Source organism: Patiria miniata, unplaced genomic scaffold (assembly GCF_015706575.1).
Source record: "Patiria miniata isolate m_02_andy unplaced genomic scaffold, ASM1570657v1 HiC_scaffold_11, whole genome shotgun sequence".
NCBI lineage: Eukaryota > Metazoa > Echinodermata > Asteroidea > Valvatida > Asterinidae > Patiria > Patiria miniata.
The window spans coordinates 1037389-1057937 of record NW_024037049.1 but is presented as its reverse complement, the minus strand read 5'-3'; the positions used below and the strand labels follow the sequence as shown (position 1 = coordinate 1057937).

General features: G+C 40.5%; 1 protein-coding gene across 5 annotated transcripts in view; it reads right to left on the bottom strand.

Annotated features, from left to right (window-relative positions):
* The window catches only part of LOC119741476 (ankyrin repeat, SAM and basic leucine zipper domain-containing protein 1-like), a 102070-nt gene that overhangs the window by 44609 nt on the left and 36912 nt on the right, over positions 1-20549 (bottom strand). For 4 of the 5 annotated variants that reach the window (XM_038217237.1, XM_038217246.1, XM_038217272.1 and 1 more), the window contains exons 4-6: positions 15062-15173; positions 10027-10138; positions 8057-8188 (exon numbers count right to left, since the gene is read on the bottom strand). In XM_038217237.1, the coding sequence (XP_038073165.1) occupies positions 8057-8188; positions 10027-10138; positions 15062-15173 (356 nt within the window). The remainder of the gene's footprint in view (positions 1-8056; positions 8189-10026; positions 10139-15061; positions 15174-20549) is intronic. The other variant, XM_038217264.1, reaches the window with a different exon arrangement.

The window sequence follows — 20549 nt, the reverse complement described above, 5'->3', positions numbered from 1 at the left end:
ACCTCATATTTCACTCAGTATCATAATTATTTTTCAGAATGCAAATATATTTGTTCTGAGACTGCTCGCTTCCTGCACTCTGTCGCTGCCTTTTTTTTCTCTTGTGCTCCCTCGCATTATAAAGTAATTTAAAAGCATGCATGTGTGGATGTAAATGTGTTAACGTTGGTGGTAGGGACGTCCCCCAAACACTGACACACACGCACGAAAGGTGCCCCTTTTTCTGAGCAAGTGCCTCTTTTTGGTGTTGCCCCCCCCCCCCCCCCCCCCAGTTTGAAAAGCGTGCCGCCGCCGCTGCTGGGCGGATATTGACGGGTGAAATCAGATCCACCTTTTGCGTTCCCATTTGATCGTGATCCGCCAATTGCAGGATCTGATCCACCAATTGAGGGATCTGTATCCTGCTCCAGAGGTGGATCAAGAAAGGTGGATGTGATCCTGATCCACCTTATAACGGTTAGCATTCCCACTACACACAATTGCCGGATCTGATCCACCAATCGGGGGATCTGTTCTGGCAATTTGGCAAAAGGTGGTTTAGATCCCCCAATTAGTTGATCTAGTGGGAACGGGGTCTTAGAAGTCCACAGTTGGAATTGGTTAATCTTATCATGACTTGACCCCAGTTGAACACCTTGGCATTACAATGTATAAGCTGTTCAGACAGAAAGACAGACAGACAGTGTAGGATCTTCTAATACAAGATTTTCAAGTTTTTTTTCCATCTTTGTATTAAAGTCAAATGTTTCAACGGAGAACCCATGATCGGGTCCTAGCTCTATTATCCAATAAGTATCTAACAATGGTGGGATTTAACTGAGCAGTCCTTGCCAGTCAGTGGATTAATTTAACAGTTTTGAAATACTTTTTAGACCATCAGTCTCGGGTATAACATCCAGAGTAGGGCGTTGCGCATGAACCCACATTGGGGAGTTGTAGGTTCATGGTGAACTGAGTTTGCAATTAGTTTGCACCGTTGGAAATGAGTCCCACAGAGTCGGTAGGGTGCGACCGTCCTCGTCTCCGCATCAACATCAATAAAATGTAGACAAGGTTATTCGCCATAACCTGTAATTATTATTGTTTAGCAGTTTTCAATTTAAAATTTAAAACTGAAAATTTATATTTGTGCTGTTGTAAAACATTTTAAATGTGCCTTGGCAATAACGCATTGTTTGGGTTTTGTGTATAAAATGTACCGCCTTGCATTTTATGCTATGTTAAATGAACTTGAGCAGCTATGGATGGTGCAAGTAATAATCTCGTGTAGGAGATGCATTACTGGTGACAATTTGTACTTAATTTTAAACCAGGGTTTTGGGGTGTAACATTTGGTGTGGCAAACTCTGCAGTGAGACAGACTTCCTTGAGGGGCCATCGACCAGTAGGATTGTCAGCCAGGTCACACATGGGCAGAGGACGCTACGGGTCCAGACAGTACTACCAGGGTAGGCACCGGTGCACCACAACCACACCCACAATATGAGCACTTTGCATGGACTCAAGCAAGGAATTGTTGATTTGGGTCCAACTTCGTTGATTGTTTTGTAATGTATTAATAATGATGTATTTATTTAGTTACTTCGTAGGGTGAAATTTAAGTGCATGTTAATATTGGTGATATTGTGAATAATAAAATTAATCTTGGATTTGCACACAGATCTGTCCTTCTTTCAATTTGTCTGAGTTAAGTCTTTGCCATACAGTCTGATCAAAAGTACCATTCCGGGGTCCTTCTGTTTGAGGGGGATCCTGTGACAATCATGGCGATGTCTTCAACTGACTTTTATTTTAATTTTAAAAAGCTAAATTGCATATTTTTCTACTTTCAAAATTGAAATTATCTTTAATCAGATTGACTTAAAACTAGGCACAGATAATGTGTGCATTATTAGGTAAGGTTCTCAAGATATCACGTGCCACGTGACGTCATATTATAAAAGGGGCGTACATGAAATATGGCATTAAGTACATGTAAGCCCTTGACCCTTTGCTGATTAATACAGCACCCCTCAAATCTAGAAGTGGGGAAGTGATTACTGACAGAACCAAAACATTGAATGTACATCACCACGTCGCAAAATTCCACTTTAGGCATACATGTAGTTTGGTTGTGGTACCCACTGCTATATGGCGCTGTATTTTTGTTTTAACATATACCAAATGTGCCAACCAAGAGGGTCAAAAATGAAAATCAGTCAACACACATCAAACATGTAGTTTTAGCATCGAAACTACTGTATTTACATTCATGAGAAATGTAAAAGTCTGAGCTTAAATCTACAATATAACTCTAAATTTGTAAAACATCCATGAACATAACAACAAATCTATTTTTTACTATAACCTGTTAGGCCTACATATCTCAAAATGGTGATATTCAACTCATGCTTTACCAACTACGTCAGGTATGAATGTTAATGTTTAGAGCATGGTTCAGAGATTATTTATGCCAATTATGAATGTTAATGTTTAGAGCATGGTTCAGAGATTATTTATGCCAATTTTTGAGATTCTATCAAAAAAAATATGCATTTTTACATTGCTTCAAAGTAAAAAATAGCTGAAAATACTGGGTTTCACCATGTAAAGTTTGTGTTAGGTATTGTAGATTGCAAACTTATTGCATGTAAACATTTCTTTGTGGAGTTGCCCTTCTTACGCGTAATTGTGTATTTACTTTTACATCAAAGAATTTACATGTGATTGGTACAAATAACAGTAGTTTGTAAGTTGTATTCATTGAGGAAATGTTCTCTGTTTACTTTAGCAAACTTTTTACTTGTTTCGAAGGTTACATTACATATGTTAACAAACTGAATAGGTCCATCAAAACATGGACATCAAAACATACAAAGTACCGGTATACTGCAAATTCCCGTGAATCTGCAAATTCTCCTACCACCAGTCATTCATCACTGTTCATGGAAAAAAATCCAATTCCAAGTCCAATCTCAAGTTTTCTGACCACATGGCCTGAGTTTGGCATCATGCTGGCACACACGATTACAAGCATGCATATATCTTGTCGTGTCTTGATGAATACTGCACCAACACCCTTTCTTGGGGGTCACACAGGTGATATCAATGCAATGGTTGATATAGCAATGTTAATTGTGTATTTGCACATGACTGGCATGATGTGCGGGCAAATTGATGCAATGTACCAGTACCAGAACGTGCAAATGCAAAATCTCGGTTCTATGTGGTTTCAAACACTGATTTTGAACATCAACTTTTTCCGTCAGAATTATGTCTCTTTTTTGTTCCACGAAAGCTATAAAAAATAACCCCCAAAATGTAAATAAAAATGATATACTCAAAGCAGTCAAGACTTTTATTTGTATACTCTATCCCTTTATACTGTATATGTAGCCCTACATGTATAAACACACAAAGAGAAAGCATTCCTAATTTACATTGCAAAACCCTTCTTTAAAATTAACCAAACAAATTTCTTTTTTGAATAAATTAAAATATTTATATAACTCGGATGAACATGTCCAAATAAGGTTGTTATCGCCACTGATAAGATTTCTTTGCTCTTAGTTGATTACACAATCATTGGAATTTTCTTGGGTCTTGCGTTGAATATTTTCTATAGTTAATTAGATTAAGCCCGCTACGGCGGGTCACGTGATAATTTGGTAGTCATTCACACATGTATATAAACGCAGCGAAGATTTGGGAAAGCGAGTCGCTGCCACACCCTCGCCGAATACGGACCGTCGTCCTTCTCAGTAGCCATTTCTGTGAGTAATAGATTATTTGTTTCTTTATTAAACATCCTTGGGCATTTATAGCTGTATTAAGTTATATTCTGAGTGATTTTGGGCGTAAATTTTGGTGCTAGTTTCTCTGTATTTACTTGTGTATTTGGCCTGAATTTGACGACCGATATACACCATGTACACACGGCCGCCATGTTTAATGCACATGTGTACATCGTACATTGTAGACTTGCATTAGTCCTCTCGCTACAATTACGACTGGGGCATATTGATATTGGAATTCGGGCTTCGCCAATTATTGTGAATATTTATTGTAGTTATTAATTGTGTAATTCCAGGAGATGCCGTAACCCCAGGATACCCCTGCGACTCCCACCGTGTGTACACCCGTAGGCATTTGTTCCTGCATACGGCTTGTGAGTCAACTTATCAACTTATAATTAAACACTTTAAATATTTGTGATTTGTCTTTAATTAATACCCGTGTGTGTAATATTGTTTATTCTGGGTGTAATTAATAGTGATTCATGTACAATGTACTTATTTCATAATTTACTAAATGTCATTTACACAAATGTACATGTAATTTAATTTCAGTTTTCACCAGCTCTTCAAGGAGATATGTGCAATAAAAAAGGGGACATACATGTAGACAGCAACAACTGGTCTCGTGTAGAGCTTATTTTGGTGTACGCGGTGACAAAGGTTACAATGGAGGGCAAGATGATCCATGTACATGTAACATGTGTAAAAGCATATGGCATGTGCATACTGTATTAATTCAAGTCAGTGTCAGCTATTCTTTGATGCAGACAAAGTTATGGTGGTTGTACATTTTAATTTGATTCATTTCAAGACACAAGACTCATCCAAAAAACAATTGCAAGTTTATTACTTTGGAAAAGGTGCAGACTCCTTGTACAGTGGAACGCCGCTATAACAAACATCGCGGAATCCACAGAAAATGTTCTTAATAGCGATCGTTTTGGTATTTAGCGATTTTAAGCTGATAGTGCCCTACTTGAAGTGCGCCCTCTTTTTACTAGATTTAAGTGTTTATTCATTTCCCCCTTTCTTGCCGTTTCGATGTTCAAAACTGTTTCTTAAAATGTACTTTTAGAGATAAGATTAGATAAGATTAGATTGAACTTTTTTCCCCTCACGAGGGAAATTAAATTGGCCTTGACAAAGAAGGGGTTATAAAACATACAATCATTAATTAAAAAGATGTAAAAGTGCAAAAGTAACCACAAACTTATAAATCTAGTTATTACATGTAAAAAACAAACTGCTACACATACATGTATACACATAATAACATTACGTTAATGAGGGATCAGAGTAATAAGCCACACGACAGCTCATCGTTACAGTTGCTCATTGTACTATTTGATAGCTGCTGGAATGAATGAACTGCCATATCGCAGTGTCCTGATCCTTTGTTGTAAAAAGCGGTTACTTCTGGAGTTGGTGTGGAAGTCGGCATGTAATGGGTGATGTGAGTCAGGGAGAACTGTCTTAATTTTATTGCACATAAGAGTTGTAAACCAATAGCTTTACTGGCTTGCTTAACTATTCTGTCTAACTTAATTAAAAAATTTATTTTAAGTAACATTTTTATTAAGAAATTGCTATAAAGTTTATATAAAAAGTTGTTCATTTATAAGGCTTTATTTTTGAAGATTGTGGTTGTAAAGTTGTATTAATTAAAATTGTGAATGAAGAACTTAATAAAATCGGCACAATAAACAAAACCAATACAGAGAAAATGAGAGGAGTTGGAAAAAGGGAGCAGAGTGGCTGGGATGAAGGTATGTTTTCTATTTTTTATTTTTAGTTTCACTTTCATAAAAACCTTTAGTTTTCAAAATCTAAGCTTTGAGGGAAAAAACCCACTACAGCAGTTTTCACCAGAGGATCTCATATCAGCGGCGCCCACTTTTGACCAATAGTGAACTGGTATTTCTCACATCCAGCGGCCACATGCAGAGTCGTTACAAAACTTCAGCAACGGGCAGCTTTCCCTTCTATTCTTTGGGGAAATACAAGCCACCTATCACTCTTTAACATTCAAACATGATGTATATTGGTCGTCTGACGTTCAGAATAAAAAAAAAAATGGCCCAAACAGGGTTTAACCCATTCAACTCCGCCCTGTGTAAAATCGATTGCCGGCGATCGAAAATTTCTGAGTATTGTATTTTGTGTTTGCCGCCCTCTTTTGACTCATGTTTGATACCATTTTTTTAGCTTTATACACTGGCTACCCAATGGCGTCTTTTCTTTTTGCATCTGAACGTTACGCTTTCACAGGTGAGGTGAAACAAATGCCAGACTTCTGTTGTTTACCGCGCGTGGTTTGTTATAACTGTTCACGTTCCTCATGTACATACAGTGAATTCAAGTACGCTCTTTGTCACTTCTTTTGCCCTAATTTCTGCCTAAATCTGCCTGGGGAAACTCCTAAAAAAAACTGCAGATAACAAACAACCCAAGAGGAACTTGGTTGACAAAAATGTTTTAAATCTTCTTGATTCGGGCAATGAAAATAAAGAGAAAGGAGACCTTGACAGCAGTAGACATTCTGAACGACATGCGATGTAGTAGGCCTACAAGTACAGTGATGGACGTAATATCTTTCCAATATTTTTTGTTGGCATAAAAGCCATGATAATCATGATATTTGAACAATATTCTAAATGCCATGTCACTATTTATGCAAGGAAACATTTTCCAAAAACTCAGTGGAAAGCATTTATTTGTGTTTTTATACAAAAATTTGTGATTTTTGGTCTCATGGAATAGTGAATAAATGATTGTGCAAAATACTTCAAAATTCATACATTTTGCACCAAAACCGCACTATTTGTGTCCTTTTGGGTCGGTTACTATGACAACCATAAATGCACACAATTGCTCTCTCGAGTGTTTTCTCATGAAGTGAGAGTCGTATTTTGTAGTGATGCATTCGAAAATCTCCTAGCAGATTGTTTTCATAATTTTTTGGCCAAAAATCCACAAAAATGGATTAAAACATCCCAAAATTCAAGTTTAAAAATGGCCGCCATTGAGAGGGGGTTCACATTTTTTAAAACCTTTTTTCCCGAAATTGTCGATTGCCTAGCTCACATTCTTTCATTTGGTAAATAACTTAACCCACACAAAATAAAAAATACTGATGAAAAAGGTGCAAGAATTCAACTAAGTCAAAAAAACTCAAAATTAAGGCTGAGTTTAAAGGGTTAATATATATTTTGTAACGCGTAGTTTTTTTATAAGTCTGTTGAATTTTTCAACAACAATGTTTGGTATGTTTTATACACAAATCTGGGAGCCAAGGATGATGTTTGGTATAGCCGAATGTTCGGTATAGCGGTGTTCCACTGTACTAGGTGAATTTTCTGGTACCACTCTAGTAAAATTCTTGAGGATTTCAATCCAGCCAGAAAAAACACTGAATTAGACACCAGCCATAACACATTGTGGTTTCCTCTAGTAACTTTCAAATTGGCCAAACAAATACACGGTCCCAAAAAAACGGTCCTCTGTTGTAAGTTTGTGCCCTAAGTCTATGGTAGAGTGTTATATTACAGGGACAAAGGGAAACACAAAGCATTGTCCTCGGGAGTACAGTAAAACAAAAGTGGGTGCGTGTATTGAGGAACATGAGACACATGGCACAGACCAGACTTTTTGGACTGTGTTGCAACGACAATTACGTGACGAAGGACCCAAGTGGTCCAGATATGGTGCAACATGCACACTAATGTTAGACCATGAGGTTTTCTTTCAGATAACAACAGAAAGAAAAAAATAACTGGCTGATAAAAGCCTGTCGGCTGATAAAAAATTGCCTGTCGGCGATTTTTACCAATTTTGATCGGAAGTAGGTATGGTAATATTTTTTGTCAAATTTTCGTGAAATTTCATGTTGAAATTTTGATACGCAAAATGTGTAAAAACGAATCTGGAAATTTCATGAAAAATAGACATCTGAAAAAGGCAGCACTTTCTGATTAGCCTATGAAGAGGGTGAATATGCTTCTAAAGCAAAAATAAACTACAAACTAAGCCTAAATGTGAAAATCAAAATTTGACAAAGTTCGACATGGTTTTGTACATGGTGGAAGTGTGGCCTTTATTTACGGAGGTAGTCCAGTAAATTGGCCACATTTATGGGGCTAGCCACTATCAAACAAAGAGAATGATGTGTCATGCTGCTCATGCACAAATCAAGTCACTGAAAATGGCCACAGTATGAAGATCAAATCTTCTATGTCAGACAAACATGCACAGGAAGGGTACATGTAAGCTTGCAATCCTACCTCAATATAACCTCGATTACAGGCAATATCACGTGCTGTTCCCTCCGAACATCTTTTGTGAATATCAGCTTCAGCATTTAGAAGACATTCAGCAATACTGGTGAATCCTTGATTGGCAGCATAACAAAGTGCCTGAACAAAGTCATGAAAATATCAGGTAAATACATTTTTCACCACTTAACGCTGGAGGATGTGTAAACATGATCTGGCAATGTATATTCACAGGCGCAGGTGACAGGTTAAATTGTCACGTAAAGAGTCTCCGGCAGTTGATGTGTATAGACGTCAGTGGTTTTGTACAGAGTGTTGCAAAATATGAAGTTACGGTAAGAAGTATCGTACAAGTATTGTACAAATAACTCTCAAGGGTCAGTATTTGTGGTGGTTGACTTATTTCTAAAATTCGGCCGATACCCGGTATATGTCAAGATTGTCTTTTTCATAAATGGTGTTTTTCAGCCACAAAAAAAAAAAACAGGGGCCAAGCCATTAAGTTTAAAAATGAACTTTATAAAAATTTACTCTCAACGTTTTATAATTACTTCTTGTAACTGTGGAGATGGTAAGATGATTCAAGAAAAAGAATGGGTTTGAGGCTCACAGACACAATTGAAAATTGTGGTCCATCAGTCACCCATGAAACCTTGTCACCCCCCCCCCAGTTGCCCCCCCCCCCCCACTGAGATTTTGAGTTTCTAAAAAAATTATCATTGATCTACATGACGCCCCCCATGGAATGTTCCAGGCCCCCCCCCCCCCCCCCAGCGCACCCCCACTGAAAAATTCCTGGCTAAGCCACTGTTTATTGACTCTAAATCGAGTATTCGTGAATGGGTATTGGCAGCGCTGGCAGTATTGCTGGTGCACATTTGTTACTGTTCGATTCCTACTGAATACTACAAGAATACCAGCGAAATAAATCGCAACCTTCTTTCCATGGGCTGCATACGCGTTGATCACACGAGGCATTTTCTAACTAACAAGGCGCAGAAAGATCATATCCATGGGGAAGAGGTTGTGAACATCACTCTTTGTTGGAAACGCGTTACATTCTCTGGCGCATGGCGGCGAGTTCGATCCAGACGTAGACATGTCTTCTTCGTCAGAAATTATATCTTGGGGTTAAGAGATCACAAGAAATATTTCGCTAACGGACAGAAGCAGCACAGCGCAGTATGCAAGTCATGTGGGCTGCAAATCAAGAATTCCAAGCAAAACAACACTTTTTAATATGTGTACGTGCTACTGTATATGTGTACTGTGTGCGATATTTTTGTACTTGTACTCGGCACATACTCGGACTCTGGAAAAACTCGAACTCGGATTTTTGGCCCAGGACTCGACTAAAAAGTACTTGGACTCGGCCCGTACTTGGCACTGTGTACTCGGAAAACTTGGTACTCGAGTTTTGGTACTCAACTACAACACTGTTCATACATGTGTACATGAGCTGACTTACATGTAACACATCAGTCCTTCATGTAGCTCCATGAAACAACAATGTTATCATGATTATTGGCAATTATATTGGGAGTGCTACATTTTCATTCCATCTCTCGTGTTCATGTATATGTTTGTAGTTACTCCTGAATCTTTTTCAATAGAAAGTTTGAGGACTTCTGAGGGCAACGTAGTTAGTTTTTCAACCTGTATTACTTGTAATGGAATAAGATAACAATATCTACACCATAAACATTACAAAAAAGACATCCCCAAAGAAGTACAAACAAATCTGTGGACCCGTAGGAATAGTTTCCCCTATTTAAACACAATTGTAGGCCAACTTACAGTACATGTACATGTACACACACTCTTGTGGAGACATTTCTTGTGGAAGCAATTTGGTATTCTTATTCATCGAAGGAGCCCAGAATGTGTGCATACTACCTGAGCGCGACTTGCGTGAGCGTGGTGTCACCGCAGAAAATGGCTGCCCAGATTTGTCTATAAAAACATTGAAAGTTTCTCACCGTCCATCCTCGGTTGTCTTGTCTGTCTGTCTGAGCTCCAAATTCAAGTAATTTCTGCACTGCACTCAGGTTTCCATTTTTTGACACAAACATCAGAGGTGTCATATGACTTCTGGAGCATAAAACACAAAGAGTATATTTTCAAGGAGATGACAGTATAATTCTGGCCTCGCGTGCCACATCACCTACAGGTTGCCAAGTGATTGACTCGATTTTGGATGAAACTGTACTTCATAATAACTCATGACAAATTGTAAGTAATTTCTAAGAAATATGTATGGTCCTTTGAATTGCACAGCTCTCCCTTTTTTTTCAAAGTTCTTGGTTGTGTAAGTGAGCCAGATTAGGGAACACTCAGCCAATTTCGTGTCCAATTTCCAGATGCCAATGTTTCCGAATTTCAGACTAAATTTCATGACAATGAAATTGTTCACAAAGGTTCAACAACAAGAATTATTAAGGTTAAAGTACCAGTATTTAACTGAATGAAGTTTGTCAACAAAGAGGTTCCCCCAACAGAAGTGTGGATGGGGTCTACGAACGAATACTTACCTGTAGAGCAATCTACTTAGATGCATATTTCCCTGGACTGGTAGGTATTTGAGAGTTTACAAAGTAGCGCCCTTTTGTGTCCCACTCATAGTGCCCCACAGCATGTATGCCTGGTGAGCGTCCTCTTTTCTCGAGTGCCAGGTTGGAGTCTACGTCACTCTACTTACCTGTAGAGCAATCTACTTGTGCATTGCACCGCGGTGAAGGCGGTGGGTCATTCGAGATGCTATTGTATAATTACAGGGGCACATGTTATATGAGGCGTAACCCTTGGCGGGCCCCACTGTTCCACATGTGGGTGAACAAGCGAGCCCAGATGCCCTGTATGCTAAGGATATTAACCGCACTCAGTCTGGCAATAAGAGCACCGTTCATACAACGTCCTGCTTATAACAAGGAATAATTTAGGTCCCAAGACCTTGTTTTTTCTTTGTCTCATACTGATAATACAAGATACCTGTTATAACAAGGTAATTGTAAAGTCCCAAGGTCCTTGTTTTAAAGATGATTTGACTGTAGCAGCCTGAACATGCTAACTGAGACGCGTACCTCGTGATGTACCACTTCACAGCCCTGACTTGGCACCCAAATTTGTCGTCTGGAACGGACGAGAAAGATTTGATGTCCCGGACAAAGATGTCCGGAGGCGAAAAGGACTCTGACTGATTCTTAGACAAAAAAACATTTTAGGGGTCAGACGGACACCCCCCCCCCCCCCCCCCGGTTCCCAACGGATGCGGCTCGTCTCTGTTGTAAAGGAATGCAGTTTGCTACGTCGTGTGGCCGAAACACTGCTAAAAAGAAGAAGGCAACTTTAATGGACAATTGTAACAAAGTTGAACTGCCCATTGGTTCAAATGGAGATCTTGATCAAACGTTAAAGAGGTCCCATGTAGGCACCAGCCTTTGTGTCAGGGGGCCTGAAACAAACATCCCCCTGACTAGTTGGCTGAGAGCTAGACTCTTTGACACCGAAGTTCCATTCAGGAAGCCTTCATGAATAGCCGCTATTGCCATATGTTAATTTTTTAATTGCGGCTATAGCAAGGTTACTTTCTAACAAGTTCACCAGAAAATATGCAACCTCCCCAACAGAAGTATTGGGGGGACACAGAGCTCGGCTTCTACCCCCAATTTTCTTTTTTAAATGGTGATCTACTGTCGCAAATTTTTCTGGTCGATGCTCTTCGACTGCAAGCTACAATAGCCGCAGCTCATTGAGAAAGGCCTGCCGTGCGGAGGGATTGCGTGAAAGCACCCAGCATGTCAAGTGCAGTTCCTGCGGAGCCAGATAAAGAAAACCAAGCCGGGCTGGAACAGAATGTCCGCTCTCCACGGAAGTACCACTGGCTGGTGAACCAAGAGTCTGGTAAGTCTTGAGAACCATGGTTGGAGGGGCTAGAAGGAAGTTGTGATGAGGACCTTGCAGTTCTCCTGCTCCAGTTTGGTTAGTACCTGAGGGATGAGGGAGAATAGGGGAAGGTGTAGGCAAGCAGCCTGTCCCACTGAATCGCCAGTGCATCTGTCTGCCATGCACAGGGGTTGGGTCTCGCGCAGTAGACCGGTAATTGGTGTGTGTTCCGAGAAGCAAACAGATCAATGTGTGATCAGTCGATCAGCAGAAAAAGCGACGTTCCCCTCGCCCAGAGGTGCACTTCTGAAAGCGTGACATTGTGACGCATACACCAATATAGGAGATACCATGTGAGTGCACACAGCTGGGCAGACCTTGTGCCCCCTGGCGACTGATGTAAGCCACAACTGTGGCATTGTCGTATCGAATCTGGACTAATAACCCGAAAATGTTGAAGAGCATTGGAGACTGCCAACATCTCAAGTACGTTTATGTGGCTTGAGCGGTGTTTAGGGTCCCATCAACCTGCTTGTGTGCCTCGTCTTTAAGAACGCGGGGGTGGAGGGCGGCCCCCCAGACAGAAAATGACGCGTCTGTCATGATGGTCAGTGACAGCCGGGGCCTGCGAAAGGCACCGTGGTCGGCACCAGATGATTTATGTGGTGACGACTGGGCCGGTAAAAAGACAGTAGGTGCAGTTGGATTGGGTGCATTCTCAACCTGCAAAAATCTATGACGTCCACCATGGTGGCCATGAGGCCTAGCAACCAGAGCCAGGCTTGAACCGGGGCCACCGTTGCCGGAAGGAACAGGGACATGCACTGTTGAAGGTTCAAGACACGTTACTCTGAAGGACAGGCCAGACCCCTTCTGGAGGACAAGTTGCGCTCCCAGAAATATTGGGAGCTGGGAAGGAAGCAGGTGGGATTTCGCGGTGTTGATGATAAATCCGAGGTCCGACGTGAGACGCCATGTAAGCAGTGGCGTAGCCAGGAATTTTTCAGTGGGGGGGGGGGGGGGGGGGGAGGGGGGGGGCGCTGGAACATTTCATGGGGGGGGCGTCATATAGATCAATGATAATTTTTTTAGAAACTCAAAATCTCAGTGGGGGGCGACTGGGGGGCGACAAGGTTTCATGGGGGGCTGTCGCCCCCCACGGCTACGCCACTGCATGTAAGGCCGAGCATCACAGCCATGTACTCCCTGTGGACCCATGATGATCCAGTCATCCAGCTACATGAATATCACTCTGCATCTTTGCAACGCGGTCCCAATTGTCTTCACTATCTTGGTAAAGACCAGGGGAGAAGTGGAAAGGCCGAATAGGAGCGCTGTCGTCATGTTGTGATTTTATATAGGTTTTTGAAATTTCGAAGATTATCCCCATATCTTTCGAACCCAACATTCAAAATTCTGTTTGTGTTAGGTTTGTTAGGTAAAAGGTATCTGCACACAATTTTAAAAAATATGTGACGTCACAATGACATCATAAAAAAATATGATTTTTCAAAACACATACATGTACCGGTCATGTATAAGGGCAAGTCTGATTGTCATGAAACTTACTTGAAGAACTGATGACAACTCTACAGAATTATTTTCTAGGAAAACTAATACATTGTAATTGGATAGAGTAAAAAACATGTCTATCTCGCCTGCTTTGGTAACAGAAAAGAGGCAGATTATGTATGGCAGCGACGCCGTGTGGCATCATGGGTGGGCGCCAAGAGGAGTATTATTGACCTATCGCCGTTTGCAAGTTAGCCACGCCCCTTAGACAACCCTATGGAATTTTTGTACACTAAGTTTTGTTTGTCTCAGATTTTGTGCGTTCCGCGTTCATTTGAATATCATGAAATTGGACAATATTTCACAAGCTACGTTGATGCCATTCTACCGTGATAGGTCAAGTTAGCGAATTGGACTGCCAGCAAAAGGAAATATGCAAATGTAGTTGGGTAAGATGAACGAAGTAGGATGCTGATTTTTAAAACTTTTCCTTTATACACATTTTTCGTGCATGATACAGATATTCTTTTTAAGAATATCTGAAAATAAATGGACGTGACTACCCATACCTGATGATGACTCAGAGCTATTAAAATATGAGTTGAAGAAGTCATCAACTCATTCAAAAAATAAAAAGCACACTTAAAAAATATTTGAAAGCTCATTCTGCCGATTTAGACAATTTTTCTTTTCCTTCCTTCCTTCCTTCCTTTCAAGTGCTACCTTCATGTGGTTGAAGATAAACGCACTGCCAGAAACACAGGGGCAAACCCCTTCTCTGAGTGTTAAGTCTTACTGGATTCTTTTAACGTGCATACTCACGGGACCTACAGCTTAACACAATAATGGTTAAGTGTCTTGCTAAAGGCCCTGTCACACTGTAACATCCATGCATGGCGTTCATATTGCTTTGTTGAAATTCTTAAACATGCAACAAAACGTAATGAAGACGCAGGATTCATGGCGCCAGTGGCTTGCAATGCATCTCTGTGAAGCCCACCACAAGTCTAAGACGTCCCTGTGGCATTCCATAGTGTCCTTGCGGAGTTCTCCATGAGTTCCATTGAAGACCAATTAGAGGTCTGCGCAGCATCCTCTGCGTCCTCGCTGCGTCCTCATGGTGTCCAATAAGTTCGTACGACGTTCCTGGAGTCCTTATCGCGCACTCGATGCGACCTTAAAACGTATGTGTGACGTCGGCAGCCAGGAGCATGGCATATATATAAATACTCGTGCCAAAACGGGCGATAGTCATTGAGTATACACATTTTGAACGGCATAGACACAGGAGACGCAGAGGAGACGTGCAGTCCTGATGCATGCACATCCGTGGAGTTCTCACAACGTCGCTCCCGTCTGCCTGCGCATTGTCATTACGTCACGGCCGTTCGCGAGGAGCTCGCGCAGAGTCCTTACCGCCTTCTTTTCAAAACGCCAAGGTGTGGCGTTTGTTTTGTGCATGTTCAAAACGAACGTGGCAGTTTGTAAAAAAATGGGAATTCCAGATGAAACCGAAAAGTTTCATGCCTTTGTATATAATAAAAAGCTCAAATTAAGAATTATGAAACTAGGGCTTCGGTCAGAAAATGGAGTTTTAAGTTTTATGACATGAATTTATACCTTTCATGCACATTCGGACTAGCATCTCTCTCAAGCAGGATGGTTAAACATGAAGTCACATAATGCTCCTCCTGTACACTAGATGCAGCAGCAATTAGGGGAGTGTACATATCTGTGGGATAACAAAAAAAATTAAGTTTGACTTGTTTGATTTCATAAAATGGAACATGGTGAAACTTTATAATTTGGTACTTTTGCTCTAAATACAATTCAAGGAACGTTTGTCACTCAACGCCTTGCGCTCTCATACAGACATTGCCATCAAGCAAGCAGATAATGACTCAGCTGTGGTCATCAAGGATAATCAGCAGTCAATCAACAAGGCCCATCGCCAGTTGGATAATCATCTGCCTTGAGTCTGATCTCAAAGGTACATTCTGTCAGGAGATACAACAGGTGCTGGACGATAAACAATCACATGACCAGCTGCCATAAATTTGTTTCCAACGGACTGTTGTAGGACTGCCAAATTTAATATTTTTTTCCAACCTTCACAATGCCAGTAACCTCAGTAGGTAATGGTTATGGTTCACCCTAGGAAGGCATCTTCCTATTTATTGACAGTTTTCTCAAACACCTTGTCCCACAGATTTTATCGTATATTCAAGACACCCTAGACTTCCTACGCAAGCTATAAGGAATCAAGGACCAGATTCTCAGCACAGCCATCATTGGGACGTGCTGGCCAGCACAGCACCGTGCTGGCCACAGAATTATCTGTTTGTAAATTTGTATTATGAATCATCTGTTTGTAAATTATGTTTACAAATATAAAAATGTAAAAATCCATAATAAATCACCTGATTACTTTATCATGAGGTCACTTCAACTTAAATACTAACAGCCTAATATTTACGAGCAAACAAAGTTTTAACCCAGTCGGACTTGTTCTCTAGATATAAGACATTGAAAAATGCACTTTTAATGCAACGTCACATAAGACGTGATGACGTCATCAATACGTCACTTTACCATACAAACCTTTACTTGATGGTCTTTGTCTGTACAAAGTTTGGGGTCGATCTGATTACAGATAAGGTCAAATTTTGTATGAAGGAAAAAGTTTTAAAAAAAAAAAGAAAAAAAAAGAAAAAGAAATTGATGACATCATCGTGACGTCATTTCACGTTTTGCATAAGAGTATCATTGTCTACCTACCCACCAAGTTTCATGACGATCAAAATATCCCTGATATATGTGTTTTGAAAAATCATATTTTTGATGACGTCATCATGACTCACACATTTGTGTGCAACTTTGTATGAACTAACAAACCTATTACAATTTTCTTTTTGAATTTAGCATGTTCTCTTGATGAGATAAGGCTTTAAGGTTCAAAAACAAACAAAAATCATAAAATATTACATGATGCCATCATGACTTCACCTCCATTTTGAGCTATAACACATCCCAGTCTAGATACATACCAACTTTTAACCCAATCGGAGCCAGGGCTCGATTTACAAAAACAAAGTGGCATGCACTGGTGCATGTAGACCAAAAACCCTACATGCACCAAGAAAAACCCACATGCACCATAATTGACTTACACCGTCTGCTTCTCTGAAGGCATTCTTTCTCTTTGAAATTTATCGAACTTTCGACAGACAGTACAGTACATAGCCTTTTTTACTCTATCATGCTCAAGCCTATATAGACCCATGAACGTGGCAAAGCCACACTGTTGTGGCATTTCGAACATGGCGAAATCGATCCGCCATACATAATTTCGTACATATGTTCAGTACTCGCCTAGAAATCTAAATTTGCCTTCCCGCGTGTTCAGGATGTGTCATTTCGACGAAATTTGACATCGATGAAGACCCATACGAACGTGTAGAAATTAGATTTTAACCTGACAAGAGACCCTGACAAATGACCCTGGACATTTGCGTGCAAAATATGTGGCGCCATATGATAGGTGGCGTCAGATTGGCCAATAACGAGACCACGTGATAAACGCAGCTAATAATTTGGAATCGCACTTACGATCCGGACATAAGGAATGCCCGGAGCATCAGTGCGATACCAAATTATCTGCAGCATGTATCACGTGGTAAATCACATGCATGATCGGAGGAGGTTGCAGGACGTACATCGAGATCTTGAATTTTACCTCGTACTCTGAATCTGCTGCGACTGTGCGAGCATGGTGCGAGGAATAATTTATGGATTTATAAAAGAAATAACACGTTTGTACACTATCTGGTCAAGTATTCAACAAACTTTATTCTTAATCTCACTCACTGGTAAATATATGCATGAAATGAGTATTTTGTTGGCTAAAAAAGTTATATGCACGTCGTGCATGCTCAGTAAAAAAGCTACGTGCACAAGCAAAAATCTACATGCACTGGTGCATGCGTGCACCGGGTAAATCGAGCCTTGAATGGAGCTGTAGTTCTGTAGATAAAGGCCTTCAAAATATGCACATTTAATGTGCCGTCACGTGACTCGTGATGATGACATCAATGTTCGGCACTTATCTCCGGGTGCTGGTCTAAGTGCGTCGATTGATCTTAGTTCCCAAAGTGCCACGCACGGAGAAAACGTGTACATATGTTATGGGAATGGCTGAAATAGGGGAAAAAATATAAAATAAAAATCTTAACGAAAACCAAGGCTGTTTTGGCAAGTTGCTGAAACAGCCAAAACTAAATAAATAAAATGAGGAAACACCCTATGTTCTGCTCATCGGACACTAGTCTTTAAGTTTTTCCTCAATTGTGATTTGTTACAGATGATCCTGGCTAACCCGGGATTTAACACCTCCTTTAACACCCTCCTTCCCCATTCAAATTAACCCCACATTTACTACTACTTCCCTCCTGCATCATCACTTCCTTCTACCCCCTATTGATCCTTTCCCACCAGGGTGCAACCCTGCATTAAAATTCCCATAGACACTAGTGCTAAATGCCCATACTTCAAAATTCTTTTTAAAAATACTCAGAACTCTCACAGGTATTTTTAAAAGCTGCACAGAAAAATGATGATCAACATGTCATCTTTCATTTTCTTTTCATTTTTTGGTGGGTTGACCATTGACTTTTCAAGAAATTCTCGCCCAAAGAAGACGACCCCTATTTTCCCCAAAGCGGAACGGTAGCCATCTTGAAAAACGATCCCTCCACAACATGGCAAAATAACGCCACTTTTGAGCTCAAATTGCAATTGAGCTGGAAGCCCCAAGTCCGGGCATCTCTTTAATTCCCCAATGTTATGGCTCTCAGAACTCTCTAATATAACATATTTTGAGGGTAGAACTTTTATACATGAGCTCGGCGGATAGATTTAGGCTTATTTACCGGTGTACACCCTTTAATAGGCCTGAAGGTTTGAAATGCCAGTTATTTATATTCCAACAAAAAAATTGGAAAAGAAAAAATTATTCCAGATCGATATTAGGCCTGAAAGTAGGCTTTATGCGCCTGCTAGCTGTAGAGCACCCTCAACGACAGTAAATCAATTTTCAGCTACTTTGAAGCTCAGAATGCCCCCTTTTTAAAATCACTATTGTTTTTAATCTTATTAATGGCAAAAAAGTTGAGTCATTGAGATATCATTTTAATCATTTAAAGCAACTGATTCAACTTAAAACCCTGCGAGTGGCGAAGCGTAAAAACTTACGCGCGGCCATGAGGTGCTCACGCGTGAGGCAGTTTTGATTTCGCGTATAAAATACTATTTTGTGGACACAATCCTTTCTCTAATGGTTTAAATATTATGAATGCAGGTTGTCCCGAACCCACACAAGATTGAATCCCCTCCAGTAGGTCACTCACAGACATTGTGGCTGCACAGTCATGTACATATACACTGCATGCACTGTGACCATTACAGGTTGGATCCCCCAACATGTAATGGCCAGCAGTAGAGGATGATTGATGGCATTGTTGTGACGGCGCTCAACTAGGCAGTAAAACACAAAGAACTTTTTTTGTGCACAAGTGAATGGGCTTTGGCTGGAGGCCCAACTTTCCCAGGGGTGGCTGACCCCCAAGTGAACTCCTACAAGAAAAGCGACCATACCATCTCAAACCACAAGGTTCACTTTAAGATTACATGTAGTTTCAAGGGAATTGGGCGATAGCTTCATACAAAAAAAGGTAAAGGGAATATACATCATTTGCTTTTGCTGTAATTTTCAGAAATGGATGGAATTGGGGGGTTGGAAATATATAGCAAATATAGTTTCACTGACTTTTTTGATGTTTTGGGTTCAAAAATGCTATAAAAACCAAGAAAAACAATCATTTTCCTGTAGTCTGGTTCCCTGACTCCATTTAAGAAGAAACAGAGCAGTTTACATACATTGGGGAATTGTAAGGTCAGGGAACGAGTCTAGCTGGCTTGTACCCGTTCATAGGTGTGTAATCGATTGCAAACAAATGCGATGGTCCATTGGGGCCAGTATTTGACAAAAAAAACAGTTTTTTCCAACGCTGGTCGGCCGATCAGCGTCGGAAATTGATACAAAAATACCACTTTTCTTGAAAATGACAGTATACCAGGTGCCATGATTTTACAGGATGCTTTACACTGTCATTCACTAACAGTCCAGCAAGGTATTTCAAAATGATTTGGTAGTTTTATTTTTGATGTTTGCAAATGTTGTATTTTCCCTTTAAGAAACAAAAAAAAGGGGCTCGCGTGCGAGCCTCTTCGCTGCTCTCAGGGTTACAAACTGTAAAACATATTTAACACATTCAAACACCCCTATATGTACACCTACATCAACATCAACTCAACTTGTAGGTTTTGAAAAATTAGCCAAATCATTGTTTTAATTAAAGTTAACTTGCAAGCATGAAAGGGTCATGATTGGGCTTGGAATTTGACAATCATTGGCATGATGGATGGCCACTTTTGACTGGCATACTCCACCGCAGTATCCTTCTCATCATCTGTGACAGACTTGCCTCCTTGGGTGGGATGAATTAGGTTTGTCACGAGATAAGCTGGTGTTATGGGCTGGTTGTGCCTGGATTTGAACTTTTTTGTGACCACCCAGTTACCCATAGGCAGTAGCTTTCCCTCTAATTCTTTCCAGATCTCAACAGCCTCTGCCAACATCAGTGTATCACTTTGTATTTTGTCCAATGCAACTACTAATGGAGATGTCTTGCATGTAGATCCTAAGCACTGCTCTCTGCAAGCCCAGGTTTTCCACCTTAGCTTTTACAGTGCTGTCTACAGCAGTTTAGGCCAGTTCTTGATGTATGAATCCAAACAGTCAGATATGGTGTTCCACCTAACATCTTGGGGCATCACAAGCAAATTGCCCCCCACTTGACGATATTTTGCAGAAGCGGTGGTTATTTCTGAAGTACTTTACGGCATACACTACCTGCTCCTTTACATTTGGTGCTTCCAAGTCATGTGCAAGCAGATTTAGGATGTGTGCGGAACACCCAGAAGTCACCAGGTCTGTTTCCCTATTCTCTTCTAACTGCCTTCTCATTGCAGCTACATTGGCTACATTGTC